The sequence below is a fragment of the Pleurodeles waltl genome, chromosome 12, assembly GCF_031143425.1.
Source record: "Pleurodeles waltl isolate 20211129_DDA chromosome 12, aPleWal1.hap1.20221129, whole genome shotgun sequence".
Lineage (NCBI taxonomy): Eukaryota > Metazoa > Chordata > Amphibia > Caudata > Salamandridae > Pleurodeles > Pleurodeles waltl.
Window position 1 is genome coordinate 671,898,423 of NC_090451.1, and position 19,713 is coordinate 671,918,135.

At 44.1% G+C, this 19,713-nt stretch overlaps 1 protein-coding gene and 1 long non-coding RNA gene across 13 annotated transcripts in view; one reads left to right on the plus strand and one right to left on the minus strand.

The window, feature by feature from the left end:
- Positions 1–19,713, minus strand: part of LOC138268685 (uncharacterized) — a 180,727-nt gene that overhangs the window by 122,805 nt on the left and 38,209 nt on the right. The gene's annotated exons all lie outside the window — the stretch shown is intronic.
- The window catches only part of LOC138268683 (immunoglobulin kappa light chain-like), a 180,866-nt gene that overhangs the window by 112,514 nt on the left and 48,639 nt on the right, over positions 1–19,713 (plus strand). The window contains exons 1-2 of one of the 12 annotated variants that reach the window (XM_069218577.1): positions 10,700–10,791; positions 10,908–11,229. The exons of 9 other annotated variants lie outside the window; for them this stretch is intronic. In XM_069218577.1, the coding sequence (XP_069074678.1) occupies positions 10,704–10,791; positions 10,908–11,229 (410 nt within the window). In that variant the 5' untranslated portion in view covers positions 10,700–10,703. Of the gene's footprint in view, positions 1–10,699; positions 10,792–10,907; positions 11,230–19,713 lie in introns of those variants that run through there. 2 more of the 12 variants (XM_069218576.1, XM_069218579.1) reach the window with 2 other exon arrangements.

Sequence of the window (19,713 nt, forward strand, 5' to 3'; positions counted from 1 at the left end):
GGGTTGGGGCGGCGGGGGCAATGGACTTGGTTACCTGGCATGGCTGGATATATTGCCCCGTGGAGACTTTACCTCACGAAGATGGACGACCGAGGACTTCTGTGTTCTATGCACCTGTTGTGCTTATTAGTTGTCTGTTGTTGGGTTTCCCTGCGATACTGGCACTTTGTAGAGATACCCTCAGGCCTGAGTGTTCTAGGTGGTCTAGATCTTTATGTAGGGGGTAGTCCTCTGTTGTGTTCTTGTCTCTTCTGCTTGTTCCCCTCAGTATAGGCTATGACCATTAAATGTATAAGTTTAAATGTTAGGGGACTCAATAACCCTGCCAAGAGGCTAGCCATCCTGTCGGCTGTAGAGAGATCGGGGAGTCATATATGTCTCCTGCAGGAGACGCACCTTATCCTCAAAGATACTTACCGTATGCGCTCTAAATGGTTCCCCAGGCAGTTCTGGTCTTCGCTACCATCAAAGCATGCAGGGGTGGCGATACTTTTATCACGCTCCTTTCCTGGGGAAGTGATATCAAAATTGCACGAGGTTCCAGGGAGGCTTTTGGCCATGAGGCTTAGATTGGATTTTTTTTCCTTCACGATTGCTTCCCTATACGCACCTAACTCCCAATAGGAAACCTTCCTAAGACAGGCTTTGACTCTGCTGCTCCAATCCCCTGATGGTGCTATATTGCTGGGGGGCGATTTTAATTTGGTGATGGGCGGGGACCTAGATCGTTCAGGTCAGCGGTATGGGCAGACGGGGTCTATGTCAGATGCTGGTCGGCAGTGGCTGAGTGAGTGTGGCTTGGTGGATGTGTGGAGGAGTGCGCACCCCTTGTTGAGGGACTATTCCTTTTACTCATCAGCAACTAAAACATATGCTAGGTTGGACCTTTTTCTGGTAACTCAGGAGTTTCTCCCCCGGGTTAGAGATTCAGCGATTGAGCCGCGGGCCCTGTCAGATCATGCCCCGGTTACAGTTGAGATTCACAAGGACATTGGGCAGGTTGGTGCATCGGGGTGGCGATTTAGGGACTCGATGCTTCAGAACGGTGCAACGTTAGAGGCGATTCGCAGTGCAATAACAGATTAACTTAGCCTTAACGATGATGGGACAATAAGCATTGCAACGCTGTGGGAGGCACTGAAGGCCGTGTTGAGGGGAGAGGTGATGTCGTTTTCCTCTAGGGACAATAAGGCAAGGAGTCGACTCAGGGAGGACCTAGAGCAGCGAGTGAGGGTGTTGGAGCGTTCACATAAACATACCGGCGCTCCTAGAATATGGCGAGAGCTCGAGAAAGTGAGGAAGCAGCTGAGGAGGTTGGACTGAGACAGGGCAGAGTATGCGGTAGTCCGCCTCAAACAAAAGTATTATGCCGGAAGTAACAAGTGCGGGAAGCTACTGGCACATAGGTTGAGAGTGCAGCGTCAATGATAAAACTGGTTTGCTCTCCCTCGGGTGCAGAAGCGCGTACGAGCGATCAAATAGCGGAGGCCTTTGCGGAATTCTATCGAGGTCTATACAGAGCAGAGGAGCCCAGCACCTCAACTCCGGAATCCTTCTTAGAGGGTATTGCAGTTACTCCCTTGACTGTAAGAGAGGCAACCTCTTTAGATCAACTTATAAGGGCAGAGGAGGTCATATCAACGATCGCACGGCTGCAGACCGGGAAGTCACCCGGCCCTGATGGTTTTTCTGCGCTTTTTTATAAATCCTTCTGTGTGGAACTTGTACCCGTTCTAGTGCGACTCTTTAACTCCTTTCGTCAGACGGGCGCCCTCACGCCTAGCATGTTAGATGCTACTATCGTGGTCATCCCGAAACCAGGGAAGGACCCCGAGCAATGCGCCTCGTACAGGCCGATCTCTCTCCTGAATATTGATGCCAAACTATTTACGGGCATTTTGGCACACCATCTCAACTATTATATGCCGGGGCTTGTGGATCCCGACCAAGCGGGATTTATACCGCACAGGCAGTGTAGCGATAATACCCAGTAGCTGCTCCATCTATTGGATAAAACCGAACGTTCTCGTAGGGCAGCGCTCTTCCTATCTATCGATGCTGAAAAGGCGTTCAATAGGGTTTACTGGCCATACCTGTTCAAGGTGCTTGAGCGCTTTGGACTGGATCCGGGGTTCATGGCATGGATTCGCTGCATTTATCAGGCGTCTCGGACGGCGGTTCGAGTTAATGGGACGCTCTCTTTACCATTCGTTGCCCAAAGAGGAACCAGGCAGGGGTGTCCGCTCTCGCCCCTCCTGTTCGCGCTTTACATGGAGCCCATGGCGCAGAGGCTCCGGGACAACCCTCAGATTACGGGTGTGAAGTTTGGGGGGGGACATCTCATATCGTTATATGCGGACGACATCATCCTTACTTTGGTGGAGCCTATGACCTCATTGCCGGTGCTAATGGGTGTTTTAGAGGAATTTGGACGGGTCTCGGGGTTCCGAATGAACATGCAAAAATTGCAGGCTATGGGCAAGTTTATCAGTGCTGAACATGAAAGGGACCTGAAGGCACGATTCCACTTTATTTGGTCCTCCTCGGGGCTTCCGTACTTGGGGATGGAGCTGGGCTCCACAGTCGCCCGCACGGTGTCGTTGAACTAGGAGAAACTAACCCGGGAGGTGCAGCGCGACTTGGAGACATGGGAGAGACACAAACTGTCTTGGTTGGGCAGGGTGTTGGCAGTGAAGATGACCATCCTACCACATATACTCGTCTGTTTCAGGCGCTTCCGCTGGAGCCCCCGCCGAGAACGATAGCGACCCTCGAAACGCCTGTCCTAAGATTTATATGGGAAGGGAAGGGAAGGCGGCACGGTTACCGCGTCAGGTGCTGTATTGCCCTAAGAGGGAGGGTGGGCTGGCGGTCCCCTGCCTCCTTCAATACTTCCAAGCAGCACAATTGCGTTTCCTCTTGGAATGGAGCCGACCGTCTTCTGCGAAGCATTGGTGCTTCATGGATCAGGCAGTGGCTGGCTCTCACATATGGAAGGAACCCTGGCTTAAGCGCTGTCATAGAGCGCGGGGCAGTATGTATCCCCGGTCACGGAGGTCTTGATGAGAGTGTGGGATCGGGTGGCCGGCAGGGTGGGTTTGACGACCTTCCCGTCCCCAATGACTCCCTTGGATGCGAACCCTGATTTTGGCCCGGGCCTACAGTCTGAATCATTGCGTCGATGGTATGAAGGGGGCTATAAAAGGGTGGGATATTTATTCGATGAGCAGGGGGTTATCCCCTTCAACCAGCTGAGGGAACTATATGGCCTAACTGAGGCTGACAGGATGATGTACTATCAAATACGACACTGGGCCCTGCTTCCAGCCAATAGGATATTAATAGACAGGCCTTTAACACCGTTTGAAAAATGGATTCTAATGAAGAAGGGCGATAAGCGCGTGGTTTCTGAGCTCTATGCCCTCCTGCGGGGGGAGGCGCGCCCACCCAAGACTAAGGGTCAATTGAGATGGGAGAGGGAACTAGAGAGAGAGCTATCGGAAGACGAGTGGGAGAGTGTTTTCTATAGGGCGCACCACACAGCTTATAATTCAGCTGGTACAGAGACAGTCTACAAAGTGGCCTCCTCCTGGTATTACACCCCAACAAGAATCCATGCTTGGGATCACGATAAATCTAGTCTTTGCTGGAGGGGGTGTGGGGGAGGGGGGTTGCTTGTGCATTTACTATGGCACTGTCCCAAATCATATCGGTACTGGAAGAACATAATAGACACTGTAGACATGGCTTTTGACACTCAGATCCCTAGATTTCCTGCATATATCTTGTTGGGCCTTCCCAACCCTCTCACATTTCCCCTGAGATCATTGAAGGGGCGGCAGATAGCTCTAGCTTTAAAAGCTGCAATACAGCTGTTGCTATCTGTTTGGGGACTGAACAGATCCCGACAACAGTGTCATGGCTACACAAGTTCTGTTTTATCCTCTCTATGGAAAAGCTCAACTTGACTTCACAGCAACGGAGTGGGGACTTTAAAGAACTTTGGCAACCATACTTACGTATTCTAGCTGGGGAGTTTTCAGAACTGACATGTCCAACATATTTGAGGGTTCTGAATTTGAACTGAGTGGAGGGGAGCGAACCTTTAAGGAGATGTGTATATAAGACCAGGACTATATTGTAAAGGAGCCTGAGATTGTTTGATTCTTGCATTGTCAGCCAGTTGTGGGGAAACATAGTTGTATTTTGTATTTTACCTTCTTCTTTTCTACTGTTTCACATGCAGTGAGCTAACTATAAGCCTACTGGCAATACAGTGATGTGGTGCATATGCAAACTTTTATAATCGAAAATCAATAAACAGATTTGATCCATAAATGTCACAAGGCTCACATTTTTAAGAGGCTGTTTTTAGTTTCACGCGAAATTAGGCTCCAAACCTATTAGAGAAATGCAGCAACTGTATAAAGCTAAAGGCTTACCCAACTGCGACCTATGGGGCACCATTGTGGGACAATTGTAACACTACCATACTACAAAACCAGGAAAATATCTTTTTGTGCGGGCTCTTGGCAGTTCCATATTCAACCCCAATGTACATCACACACAAAGAACTCGACATCACCTATATAGTTAGTTCTTTATTCGGTTTGGTATTACCAACCATGGAACAAATAAATAAATATCATATAATAATCAAAGCAGGTTAAACGTCACATATTTACAGAACTTTAAAATGCATCCAAAATCATTTCCCATACAAAATTCAATAGCTTAAAAACCTATAAATAAGATTAAAAGGGATTTATACTATTCCGCCAAGTTATGGCTCCCTTTAAAAAGGACCCTGTCCCCGACACACCAACACATCAGAGACCATGCGCAGCCCCAAATAGACAGGGCGGTGCTGCACAAAGCCCCTTTCCTTCAGCAGGGGGGGTAAAAATTGTCGCCTAAATGGAGCATAAAAGTCACAAAACAAAGTAAAATGAATCAAGGACTGCAAGGACACCCCATCACAGGGACAGATTTGTATAAAATTTGTATAAAACTGTCCCAGCAGGAAGCACAAATTGCTTCTAATTACACCTAACCGAAATCGTGGGATGAGTGTCCTTTCCCACACATTATCTATCACCAAGAGGTACATCTCTGGGCCCGCCATAGTTTTTAACATTTGAATATCCCTCACCGATTTGTTTCCTTAATTCCTCTGCCTCCCTCTTAACTTCTAAAATATTGAGAAACTTCTCCTTTGCCCAACGCTTATCAGACCGTGTTAGACACTCTGGCGCATTAAACATATCTGGGTGGCCAAGGGATTTAGCAGCTTCTCTTATGTATGACAGCCAGGGAATATCTAAAGCGTGATCACATATCATACAATCACGCAGGATTTCTCTATTTAAGTAGGCACACTCATTTGTCCAAATAGAGATCCAAAGCAGAAGAGGAGCAGTCTTAATGGCATCCTCTATAATGCCCAGGTCCAATTCTAAATGTGTGCAAAAGGCAGAGGTGTTTTGTCCCACACCTAGCAGACTTCTACAACAGTGATTTTCTTCTGTCATAGGTGCCCTACTAAATGAGTAACCCCAGAGTGATGCCCCATACGTTAAAACTGGGAGATATTTACACCTATATAGATGATTCTATTCAATTTAGCGCAGTGGCCAAATGGCATAGTATCTGGAGCAATTTCAGCACAAAGTTTACCAGGGACATAATTAGGGATTGCCTGGAACTTGATCATTATGGGAAAATCCCCTGGCTGTAACATGTGAATAACCTATTGCAGGAAAGAGATGATAATGTCAGTGTCACAGCCCCTGCCGGAATCCTGCAATGTGGTGAAAAAGAATTAGAAAGCATTTACATGGCTAAAAGGAAGGCAGACAGAGAAAGATGAGAAAAAATAAAACCGACCATAGTACGATATTGTCAAGGGCCACTAAAGAAAGGGCTACCAGAGTATCTGATTAATTTGCCAAAGGCACAAGATATATTCTATCTAAGCAGATTATGCATACCGACCCTACATCTTCTAGTTGCATTTCCAAAAATCGAGGGATGGACAGAAAAATTACCCAAGTGCCCATTCGATGGGAAGGCTGATCAATCTACAATACATTCCATGGTGTTTTGTAAATTTTACAAAGACATTAGATTGCACGCTCTGTACCTGCTCTTCTTACCAGCGAAGCTTATATAGCACCAAGAGGCCTTTAATGTGACCTAAATGATGCTTATACTTACTGTGCAGTTCTGACTTTCATTCAATTGTCAGTTAGGAGAAAAAAAGAATTGAAATATTTAGAACTATTGGGCTATGGGGAGGCCTAATATATGTCTGCACTATAACTTATTTTAGTTGTTTGGACTTCCACTCAAATATAATGACATGCCTTGGAGTGGTCCTTACTCTTAAATTTATTTTTTATGTATATTTATTGTTGTAAGCACCTGCACTTTTGATACATGATTTTAGAGCAAATGATAGTCATAATTATGTTATAATTATGTTTTAACTATTGATCATCTCAGGATTCTGACCTTGTTTCTGCTGACCATCGAATTAACTGTTGTGCATCACGAAGACTATGCAGATGATTTTTTTATTATTTATCTGGTTCATGCTGTCTATCTTTAGCATTCTTTTATGGATTTTGTGTAATCCGAATAAAGATATTTTGTTTGATTGGTCTAATTGCGAAGATGCTGTTGAGTGCTGTGAAAGTGCCTGAAAAGATACACGTTTTTTTAAAAACCATTAGCATAATGTCCCTTTCTGAGCACTTTCACACCACTCTGTATCCACAAACTCAGCATGTCTAAAACCCCTCCCCTCAGGTGATAGAGCCAGGCAAAAGCCACGAGAAGTGTTGGCTCATTTTCAGTTTGTTGGATTAAAAGGACCTAGAGCTGAGCCGGATTGAGACATATCCCTTGATCCAGGCAACAGCCTTGGGTGACTTGCCCACCTCTACACAGAAGAATGAACAGCATGTGAACCTTAGGAACCAATTGCCCTATTTTAAGATTAAAAAATGATGAACATTATTCATGATGTGATAGTCCATGTCATTACTGATGCCTTTGGTGATGGTACATGCAATGTCATGTGGCGGTTCTGTGGATCAAGGAGAAATTATTTATAACTGATTATTTGACACCTTTTTTCAATGATGATTGTTAAAGTTATACTAGAAAATACTTATGGGCTAGGTTTACAGGTGGGCATAATGGGAAAGCTGACAAAAACTTGCAGGAGCCACCCATCCCAGGAATCATTTAGATGTTGGGGGGTGATGGTTTCCTGATGGTTGAGCAGATTATGTTAAGCCGCTTCTGGTTTTGCCATCATATAACCTTTTTGGGGGTGTTACCCCAGTTAAGCATGACGTTAGATGTTAATGATGTTAGAAAGGAACTTAGAAGCAGAGAAGGTCAAGGAGGAAGATCTAAATAAGATATACCTACAGCATGTACCTTAATTACAACCCACAAATTAAACTAAGATGGCTGCAGAGATAAGAGGATGCAACATTCCTTTTAATGGAAAGGACATACGAACTGTCAAATGATACACACTGAGCCGCCCACCCATTAACAATTTAAAGCATGCGAGATACCATTATCGATACTTAAGGAAAGACACTTAACTTACAGAACAAGGGCCCCAAGGTTTGAGCAGTTCACAAGTCTACAACATGTTTGAAGCCAATTAGAATCCTTAGTAAAAAGTTCTGGTGAGCTTTGGGCAAATGTAAGCTTAATATCTGGCCCATGTGTTGCTATTTCTTCCTCCTTATAGGTCCTTCAAAGAGCCTCTTGAATAATAACGTTCGGGAGTCACTTGGATTCAGGGGATGATCGCATGGCGCAAGTGAAGGAATAACCTTCGCCACTTAGTCCTGCACACCTGAGAACTATTCCTCAGGGAAGTAGTTCCTGCCTTCACAGAGGCATAGGTTGCCTCACTTCATTTGTAAACGGGCTGTTTCCCTATCTGCAGGATGATCCGCTCAGAAAGATTGGGACATCCTACAGGCTGGGAAACAGTGACACCTGATTAGTAGGCAGGCAATGGTATGGCACTTACATAGCAAGGGATGAGGGTGGTGAAGGAGTGTGCGCTAGGTGATGGTAGGAGTTTGGAGTATAAGGCTGCAATGCGGAATAAGGAAGACTCAAGAGCAAGGGTCTTGGCAGGTGTGGGTAGTAAACGGTTTGTTGTGTGTGGAGCTCTGAAATGGTACTACTGATGCCTATGTGCATCATCCGATGTGTGAGCAGTCAAAATCTAAAAATAAGTTAAATCTACAGATGGTACTGATTTGTGTGGAGAGCGAGTTAGTTGTGATATGTAATTAGGATGTTATGGTAATAAATAAAACTCCACTGAGTCTTAGCCAGTTTGAGGGAAGAATGGAAACCTCTCAAATGGCTCACACTGGAGGATCCACCCAGCAGATGATGCTAATTTAAGTTCAAAGTGACCAGTTACATATGTCTCCTTAATAAAATTAAAAAAAACTTTTATTTGGCACTTACTCTAAGCAACACTTGTGCAAATTCTAAGACATGTGCACTACAGATGTTAGTATCACCCAATTGGTTAGTGTTCAATATGCTACCCTCACAAGGGTGGAAGGGTTACATGACAATGTCTATACTCAAATTTGTGACCTTCAAGACTTTGCAGATTCACAGCGGCGAGCGTTCAGCTCACTGAACCATCCTATTAGCCTCATAGTACCACATACTGCCTTTTCATGCAGCATAATTACTCAGTCCTGAAGCCTAATCTGGCCCTCCCCTTCTGCATAATTCCAGTGGCTCTGTACATAGGTCATTCATAATAGCCAAAGCTGCAATGCCAAAATGTTAGTAGTAAGGCTTCCCAAGCCAGCATGATTTAACACCCAAATATCAGCTTTCACAATATTCTGGAACATCAACCATTTTTAGCTAACTATCAGCTTTTAGAAGTAGAAGAATATGCACACTTTAGTCTTGAATGCACACTTTCTGATTTTGGTATACATATATAAATTCAACCAAGCAAAAGCTTTGAAATAAGTAGGGGTGGGAGGCGAGCTCCGCTAGCAGAGCTAATAGAGTTTTTGGCACTCCGTGCTCCGCTTGGAGCACAGAGTTTGCCCAAAAACTCTGTTAGCCTCACCAGCAGAGTGGAGCTCACCACATGTGCACTGCAGCCCAGTTATGGGCCACACAGCGCAAGCACAGACTGTCTGCACTTGCGCTGGGTGGCCCATAACTGGGCTGCAGTGCGCAGTTTCGTCCCTACGGTGATGGAGCTGGCGTCAGCAGCTCCTGATCTAGGAGGATTCCAGGCCTCCTCCCGCCAGCAGCCCTGGCCTGGCCCGGGAGCAGGGGGCAGAGGGAGGCAGAGCGCCAGGCCGCTAACAACGTGGACCCAGGTGAGTCTGTGTATTTGCATTTTTTAGTTTATGCACACTGGTGCACATGATGCCTGAAAGGGCAGTTTTAGCTGCCTACTGCTCTGGCCTGAATTCAGGCCAGGCTGTAGGCAGAAAAAGTTCCCGTTTCAGGCCTCTTATGCACCGGTCTGCCCCATGTGCAGTGCAAATGGGGCAGGCAGGTGCACAAGAGGCCTGAAACTGCAGCTTACACTGCCTACAGCCCTCTCCTGAATGTACTCGATCTCGGAAGTGCTAAGCAGGGTCGGGCCTGGCTAACCAGGTCCGACCCTGCTTAGCTCTTCCGAGATCGGGCACATTCAGGACAGGGTGCCACTCTGCGGCTCATGGAACTCTGCCTCCGCAGAATTCCACTGAGTTTTAAATCAACTCTGCGGAAATCCGCAGAGTGGAACTCCGTGAGCTCCACCCAGACCTAGTAATTTGTAGGCTGGTACGCAGACAGAAGAGCTGCTCGCAGGTGATGATCTATTCATTGGAGAAGACAGCTATGTAGAGTCCAAACAGGACTGACAGAGAGCAGAAACCCACAGGCCTCCTCTGGTTAGAGGAGTCCTTGGCTCTAGGTTGGTAATCAAAGGAACCAGACTTTGAAGTACACAGGTCAATATTTACAGTTTGAGGTTATGTATGCATAGCGTGTATGTATAGATACATGTGTGTGAGTATGAATAAATACATGTATGTACTTATGTATGTATGTAGGCATGTCTTACTTATATACAGAGAATTAGCCAGAGGCAAAGAATCGTGGCACAATTCTGAAGCTTAAAGAATACAAAGAGATAGAGATCCCTGGTTGGAAGAGTGTCCTGAGTCCAAAGGGGAGACAGATAATACATATAGTGTGAAGATGTACTGTTCTTAGAGAGTCTATTCTGAAGAGTTTATGAGTCATAAATGTTAGAGTATCCACAACGTTATTTAAAAAAGATTTTGTCCTTTTGTAGTTTGATAATTTCTGTCCATAATACTTTTAAACCGGTAGTATTACCTGGCTGTTTACATGCATCCTGAACGATTACAACATTGACAACCTTGAGAAAAAATGTACAAGTAACTAATACATTGTACACACACAGTGGAAGCGGAAGCAATTTTCAACTTGAAGGCAGCATAACCTTAAATTAAAACAGTGAATAAAGTCAGTTGCTGTGTTCCTGTTCCGGTCCAGTGATGTGTTAAGTGCGTTTCATATTTGCATACCTGCCTCTTGGCTCCCCTGGGGACTGATGACATATATTAACCTTGTCAGAGTTCGTCTTTTTGTACATACCTATGTTCAAGGTTCAGAAAGGAGCTGCAGTAACTGAAAGAATGAGACTGCTGCAGATCCAGGTGTTCTGTGTCCTGGTGTGGACATCCTGTAAGTGTGCCAATATCTGAAGAATGTTTTCTTTTTTCTGGCGGCCATGCATTTAAATATACTTTTTTATACAGCTATTGTTCATAAATGTTGTATTTCTCTCCCTCACGTTTCAGATACCCAGGCGCAGAAACCTGTGATATCTCCCACGGTTGAGGTCAGTCTTGGACAAAGAACTACAATTAGCTGTGAGGTTGGAGTGAAAGATGCCTATGCTGTACCATTCTACAGACAGATCCCTGGAGAAGCTCCGGAGGCCATTCTGTATCACCATTACTCCTGGAGCGACCCTCAATATGGACCCGGGATGTCATCTGCCCACTTCACTGCCAAGGTGAACAGCGCTGGAACCGGGTACCAGCTAATTATAAAAGATGTTCAGATCACAGACGCGGCACATTATTACTGTGCAAAGTGGTACACTAGTGTGAACGGATACCACTGTGACCCAGAGCCTGACAAAAACCTATGACCTCAATTCAACAACAAAATAGCCACAACAGTAACTCAAAGTTTCAAAAAAGCCAAGGAGAGTGTGTAAATGATTTTATTGATTGTTAAACAACATAATTATCGCATATAATTTCGTAGTGGTTGCACACTGTCTCTGTGGGTGCTGAGAATGGAGGTGAGAAAGACCAAAAATGTACATGGAGACCCGAGCCTGATCACGTTCCACACTGTGGACTATTTTAAATGTCAGTTGTGCAACAAATGTCCTGTATAATATGATAAAGATTTCAGAATTCAAACAAACGAGTATCCAATGATGCCCTGGAAGGGTTTCACTTTGCTACATTAGATTATATTGTTGCACTGTGGAAGATATTAGAAATCATAGGTTGTAAAGATGAGTTTCGAAACCTGCATGAATCTACCCACTAAAAGTCCTCCCAAAGATGCAGGAGTGAAACTGGTGCCTTCAGCTATTTAACATCCATTTAGTCTGTGTTGTTATTGGTCGTGAAGCACCTTTCTAGTCTTTTAAAGCATATCCAAGAGAGGGATTTAATCAGATACATACTGGCCTGAACTATTTGAAGGAGCTCCCAAGTGTAATTATCAAGTCAAAATAGGCAGGGTGAAGCAAATTAATTGCCGAAGATCACACAGGGAAGCTCGGATTGAACTTGGTGTTGCAATTACAAAGAGTAAATTTCATTCACTGGGTGCATAGCTTCTGCCTTTCCCAGTTAAATCCTAAAAGACATTGCTACGTGTTGAATGTTTAAAAAGCTTAATCAGTGAATAGTCTTAAATAAACGCAGTTATCACAAGTTCTAAAAATGAGTAGGGGACTAATTAGGTTAGGGCTAGTCAATGAGAGCCATGCGGAGTGGTATCACAGGAACTGATGTCTGGGAAGGTTATGTCATTGTCCTCCAATATCCCACACTTAAATGGAAAGGGCTGTTTGCCCTTCCCTGCTTGCCTAGTCGTTTGATGTGATAACTACAAGTTTAATCAAGGTGAACCTTTCAGCCTTATTGGTTATTACCAACCCCTTGATCTGGTGAAACCCCAAGACTGGCACTGTGGGATGTGCCCACTGCTTTCTTTGTGAAAGAATGAGTGCTGGTGCACAAAGCTCTGATGAGACACCCATGGGCCACCACTAATAAATGTCAGAGTGCTGAACACCTAGGCTGGTAACCTTGACCTCACACCTAGGCTGATAGTCTTGACCTCACACCTAGGCTGGTAGCCTTGACCTTACACCTAGGCTGGTAGCCTTGACCTCATGCCTCTATACTCCACTCCCAGACCATCCCTGCTCCTTTATCCCGCTCCTGCAGGTCCCTGCTTTTTCATTTGGTGATGTGTTTCTTTCTTTCTCTTCCTTCTTCTTTCCTCTGTGTGCATTTTTCCTATCATAGACTGATGAGGGAAAATAAGGACCAATCCCCCAAAAATGAGTGTCAGAGGTCCCCTCCAGTAACCACCGGCCCAAATTAGGAAGAGAATGCACACAAATTCAAAACCTTTTTGAAGAAGCTTTCAAGTGAGCGTCTGACTTGTGCGTAGTTACTTAAAAGCTGGCTTTGCTTCTCTAAAAAATATTAGTAATCAAGTGGCTCCAAGTGACGAGTGACAAATCAGCCAGGCCTTTTTAGTCTGCAACAATCTGCAGTTTGGAATATTAAGACCCTAATAGCGTAGTTAAAAGAAAATCTACAAGCCCTATCATGCAATATGCTCTCAGCTGAGGCTGACTGGCTGATAGTTTCATATCAGAACCACTTTGCAGATGTTAAATAGTAGGCAGCTTCTTGCTTTTTAGGCCCAGCCTTCAGGCAGTGCTCATGTGTATTGCTGGGAAACAACCTATTGTATGAAACAAAAAAAAACTCTCCAAAAAGGGGCTTTAAGCCCGCCCACTACTTACCATTCGCTGGCATCCCTATCACTCTTTTTGCTGCCTTCGAATGCAGCAGGACATGTGAGGTGTCACTTCCTTGTGTTTGTGTGGCAGATTGTCGGTCCGCAGCTCCAGCTGTGATTGAGGTACTATTGTTTTTGTATTTTTATATAGTGATAACTCGACCTGACCTGAACAGCACTATACATGGCCAGCAGTTACAATGCACAAGGCCGCATTCATTTTTTTAAACCAGGAGATTAAGTGATTTGCCAAGAATCACAGGATGTCAAGGCAACCCTGCTATTTTTTTTTTCAGCCAAAGCTTTTGGTTCTATCACCCTAATTGCCCTCACCTATTTCCCCTCGCAGCCTCCCTGTTACCCACCCATACCTAATTGCCAAAGCCAATAGCTCACCCAAAGGCATGACCTATTGGATTTGCCAATGCTTTTTATTTCACTTTCTCATAGGCTCCCAGAGCTGTGTTTTTTCACCCAAAGATGAGATTAGGGAGCATTTTATTAGGAAACTGCATAACAAAGCTCCTGTGAACCCGCACAAGTTGGGTGGAAGTCTCAACATTTGCCAACTGTAATTTGAGCCACGTGTGACACTTACCCATGCTGCCTCAATGCTGGTGCTTATCTCTCTGGTGAATGTCCCCGCTAACAGCCCGCTGCAACTGCCCCATTTTCTGCCAGTGTGTGTGTGTGCATGTTTATGCCTTCTCCCCAACTCATAGTCCACTGTAGCATTCACAATGGATTTTTAGTTTTATCTCTGCACCAGGACTTTCCTTTGTGTACACATATTTGTTTGCATACCTCTTGCTTGCTGTTTTTGAGACACTTCACTGCCCTTCAAAGTTGTAAGGTGTAGGCGGGTGGAATCCTGTAGTCCATGGTTGAATACTCCAATTGTCGGGGATACTTTCCGGTCAAACTCGAATTCACCCTTGTTTGTTGCAAGTACAGGAACTAGCAAAGAGTCCTCTCGAGGTACACAGTGGAAAACAAGTAAACGCTTTTCACTGCCTATGCAGCCGAAAGCATGGCCTAGTTTAGGTCGAAGCCTACATGACAGAGCATGGGCTCTATGTTGCGAGAGTCAATTTATGTTTTCAGCTGTCTCCCTCACGTAGTTCTCCGCTCCCTTCAGCATGCTTCGTATTCCCCTATGTCCTATGTTGTCTGTTTGCCTTAATCCCACTGTGCCAGCTACTTCAGCAGCTGGTTGTTTTCACACACCCTCGCACCTCACCAAACCTCCAGTGCTGCATCTTCCAATGGATTCACTGTGCAGATTCTGGAACCACCTCAACCTGGTCACAGCCCGCTCTTGCCCTGCCAGCGGGCCAGTCCACCCTACGCCTATCATAGAGCAGATCCAAGAGCTTCTCTCCCCCCGAAGCTCACTGGAGTAGTCCCCACAGGCCAGTGGCGCAGTGGGAGGGGCTCAAGCTCAAGTGGTCTCACTTACTGAGTGGTCTCCCTTACCACAGTACACTGTGCAGTGGCAGCCCCTGGCTTGAGAGCTCCTGACTGGCTTGGGGGTCTGTGTACTTTGCAGGCCCCCCCCTCAAGCATGTTAAACCACTGTCTCTGCTACAAAACTGTGTTTATGGCAAGGAGCACAGCACACATGGAGCTTCTGCTTTAAACATTCTCATAATACACACTGTTATCAGATTGCATTTCACTTTCACCATGGCCTGCCACTAAGAGTCAGTCACTGCAATTGGTGTCTGCTGCTGAGAAATGGAAGGCAGGCTGAGTAAAAAAATACAATCCTGGTGGGTGGAAATGGCCAGCAGAAGCAAGAGTGTGCTTGTCTGTGCACTTTCAAGCCTGCAGCACAGATCTGCTGCCCTTTAGTGCAGAACATTGCTCCTCACCTAATTTTTCAGGATTATCCAGTAGCTTTGTTCAGTTTGTACCCCTGCAGTGTCCATGTTGGACCAGTACCCATAATATGCAAGGCAATATAAGGGCACTTGGATGCAGCGATGAACACCCCTTTGATAGGCTTCGGTCCTCTGTTGCTCCCCGCTCACCACTGCTTTCCTCGCACTCGCTTTATAAAACAATACTTCTGTTTTTGTTTTTATTTTTAATTACCAATCCAACTCGGGTCGGCAACTAAAAAGGAAAAAAAAAACCTTGTCAAAAGTTTATTTTTTGATTTTTTTTATACCACTCATCATTTCTGTGACAGACTCAAGGGGCACTCTGCACCACTCATTGTTGTACAATATTTGATGTTTATAGGCCTTAGTGTACCTCTTGCCATGGCACCGTTCATCCTGTTTTTAGTCGCACTGAGTTCTTGGCATACCATCTTTCTTATAAGCATGAGCAATCATATTAATAGTACTATTTATTCACATTTGAGGATTTGTAAGCCCAGTGACAGTTATGCGAAGAGCTCTGCCTATGGCAGTACTTTAGTGGCCTAGTCATAGCATCATTTACTATGCTCAGGCTCACTGGTTTTTAACACTATTCATTCAAGAGAATGGTTAACGGCATTATCGCTGTGCACATACTATACAAGCCATAGTGCAGCCATATATTCCCTTGTACCTCAGACTAGTACCTTCGGTCATGGGAGTAGATAATAAGAGACAATATAGCAGTTCTATTCACTCATTTGCAGCCCTGAGAGCCATTGCATAGAAGCATTTATTAAATCCGCTTACATGCTCACAGTGTTTTGCTCACTTTTTCCACCAGCCCTGAACAGAAGGAGTCTTTCCATTATTAACTGGTTGTCCAATAACATATAAACTGATACTTATTTATACCTTTCTCATCGGATATGATTACTCCAGAAGAACTCAGACATCATGTAAACACCAGGACAGTGTAGCGTTTAGCGTGCCCCCTCTTTGATTCAGTTCTTTCTTGCAGGTTTCTTTTAGACTCTTTGGAATTTGTCTTTTAGAGTACTACCACATAATTATCACTCTCTTTACTCCAGGAATTTTATTCATGGATAAAGACGTGTTTAACATTGTCCCTGGAAATCACAGAGTACCTCTCCAAAAATTGTCTGGCGGCATCAAAAGTTAGTTATTTGTTGACCATGCTGCATGGCATTGGGAATGCTAAAGGGCTAAAACCTATTGGCAAAGCCACTATGTCCCAAAGGTCAGACCCATAGGCTTTGCCAATGCTTGTTAAAATTAGTTTTAGCCACACGGCAAATCATAAGCACTGCTGTACAGCGTGGCTTCAAAACATTGCCAAAGCTAATAGCTCTCAAAGGCGAGACCTATTGACTTTTCCAATGCTTGTTTCATCTGCACACACCCCAACTGTCATTGGTACATCTGTCATGTAAAAAGTGTTAACTTAATATGAAAAGTTGAATTTGTCTTTCAGAAAAGACAACATTTTCTGCCCACGAAATTGGACCCGCTCTTAAGATTTGTATGTAGCACAAAAAGTGCATTCTATTGATGCAAGGAGGCGTTTTAATATTTCTGGCAACAGGGCACAATTTGTGTAGAAAATTGGGGAGAGGACCAGGAGACATTTGAAGTGCAGGTGCTTGCAGTACAGTGCCAAGGGGCACATATTGACAATCCTTTGAAAATAAAGCAAGGTGATAAATACACCTAAAGTGCCTAGAATAGAGTCAAATTGTGATCTGGGTCACATTACACACCACCACGTGCAGAGCACACCTCCTTTGATAAGAAAGTGTAACAATAAACCAAACATGTATGAACAGACACAATAAAACATAACCAACGTGTTGACATCTCCAGAGCAGCTACCTTCCAGACTCACAATTAAAGGGTCGCTGCAGTCTTAAGGAAAAAGAGTGCGACCTCTAAAATTAATGGGTACTCCATCCACCCACATCCACACCCCGACTTGTAACCTGCTTATCACACCTTGATCAAGCTTAAACAAAAATTATTTAAAAAAGAGACAAAGTTAATGGAGAAGAACAGCAGTATTTGTATAGTGAGAATTACTTTATGAAAGGCTCAATACCTCCATAAAATCAATTACACAAACTAGCAAAGCAATGAGGTCTCACAGGTTCAAAAGTTACATGTTTCGACTGAGACAAAAAGAAATGCAGAGCTCAGGTCCAGCAGACTTAAAGAAAGTGCTCACAGTTTGCATTTTTTGATTATGTGAGCAAGGGGAGGAAAGCTAATCGGCAGGTCAGTGCAAATTACTTGATTGTGGAGATCCTGTTGAGTGCTGTGAAAGTGGTTGGAGATTGGGATAATGTTGTTTGAAAAATGAGAAGCTTAATGTCCCTTTCTGGACACTTTCATACCTCTCCAGTGCATCTATAAGAACAGCCTGTCTGAAAGCCCTCCTCTGGCTGATAGTGCTAAGCAGAACCCTTAACAAGGCCCAGCTCCTTTTGAATTTGAGGGATTGAAAGTGCTTGGACAGGTGCCAGAATCAGGCATCATCTGCAATCCAGGCTTGAACATTCTGCGGCTTGTCCACCTTGATGGTGAAGTAAGAAGAGCATGTGAACCTTATAAACTCATAGCCAGCCCTGTAGGTCTATACAACTGATGAACATTTGCAATGTTACAGTCCTTGTCATCAATGATTCTGTTGGTGATGACACATGTAATGTTGTGTGATGGTTCAGTGAATGAAATGAAACATATTTATAACTGATTATTGAACACATTTTTACACTTATGATTGTTAAAGTTATACAAGAAAAAACTCATTTGCATGTTGGGGGTTGGTGGTTTACTAATGGCTGAGCCACTCTTGGCTCTACTGTATTTCAACACTTATTGTGGTGTAACCTCTGATAAACATGATATCAGAATGCTTGCTTATAACAGGCAGGTCTTGTGAAGCCCTCTCAACCAACTTTTTATTTGTCTGGGATTAGGGTGGGCGGAACTTACGAAGTTTCACTCCACGTAATTCTGTTGAGTTACATAAAAACTCCACGAGATTCCACATAGTTCCTTCAACGGGCGAGAAATATGCACATCACGCTTCTTGCACCGCAATTTAACTCTTGTAGTGCAAGCAGTGCTGAAAAATCAGCGCAAAAGGCACCTTACTGTGTGGCCACTGGAGCTGATTTTGCTGCCACTCAAGTGGAATATCTAGTCAAGCGGCAGCAAATCAACTCGAACAGCAGCCGGGCCTCTGACCATGACTGCTCACGACCACCCATTTTAGAAAATTGCTCTAGGGGGGACACCAAATCTCACCCAAGCTCACCATTTTTCATTTTTGGAGCCTTACATGAAAAGAATTTCGTCATGCGGTGATTGGCGTAATTTGGATGGAACGCCGCGTTCCAAGAGTAATACAGAGTTGCCAAATTCCGCAAATTCCATGGGTGGAATGATCCATTCCGCCCACGTCTAGTCTGGAACCTCCTTCCATGGTGGGACGAGGCATAAAAACTCATGAAAGCACCAGAAGAAAAAATGCCATGTGCCAAAGACACTGATTTTTTTATCTTCTGTAGACAAACCAGGCCTTTGGGGTGTTGTTTCTAAAAAACAAAAACTTGCAGACAAACCTTGCACTTGTCTTCTGTCACTCTTTTTCTCATAAAATTATCTCCTGCCAAAGACGCCAGAGCTGCTTCAGTGAAAAAAGCATGTGTGCCCAGTGATCTTTAGCTATCTTTGACCAGCCATCCTTCTGCCCCAGCGATTTGGTTGTCTGCCCCCCTAGGATGAACTATAACTTTTGGTGTTAACGTTATGTAATAAATGTAAGCAGTTTATTTGGTGATTATTAATAAAATATAATAACTCTCTAGATATAATGTGAAAGGCCGCTTCTTTGGTGTGGTTTACATTGACCACACCTTCCTACAACATCACCCGCTGGCAGTGAGGAAGCAAATGAATCTAAATACTGCTCTTTAATGATATAAATATCTTGAATCACTGTGTATGTACTTAGGGTCTTGTGTACGATTTACTGGTTGCAAAATACTGGTTGCAATTTTCAAATCGTTTTTTTTTAAATCAATAAGTATTTTTACAAACTGGCCTATATAACCTTAGGATGGCCCATTATGGACCATTAGAATTAGGCACCTATGTGCCTGAAACAGATCTAGTTGCAACTTGTTCTACCTAATTAATATTAATTAGGTATGCTGAAAATTGTGAACCAATCCACATTACCACAATGACAGGGATCGTGGTATACAAGGGTCAGAAGCCATCTTGTCAGTGATTGACTTTCAATAAAGTAACTTTTTTTAAATGCAGCCTGTTTTCCTTAAAGGAAACACAGATGTATTTAAAAAGTTTTCTTTTTTGTTAAAGTTTGTTTAAGAGTTGGAAGTGTCCTAAACAAACTACTTATTTACCATTCAAAAAGGAGAAGGCTTCCCAAACGAACTTTTCCCCTTTTGTGACTGGGTTACCACTTCCTTTGAGCTGCTGGTACATTTTTAATGTTTTGCACCTGAATTTCGGTCACAAAATATTGATACACAAGAGACAAGTTCAGTAATTGGTAAGGGTGTCTACAACAGGACTGTTCCAGATCCTAAATCTGTATCTATTTTGAATACATTTTAGGGGTTAG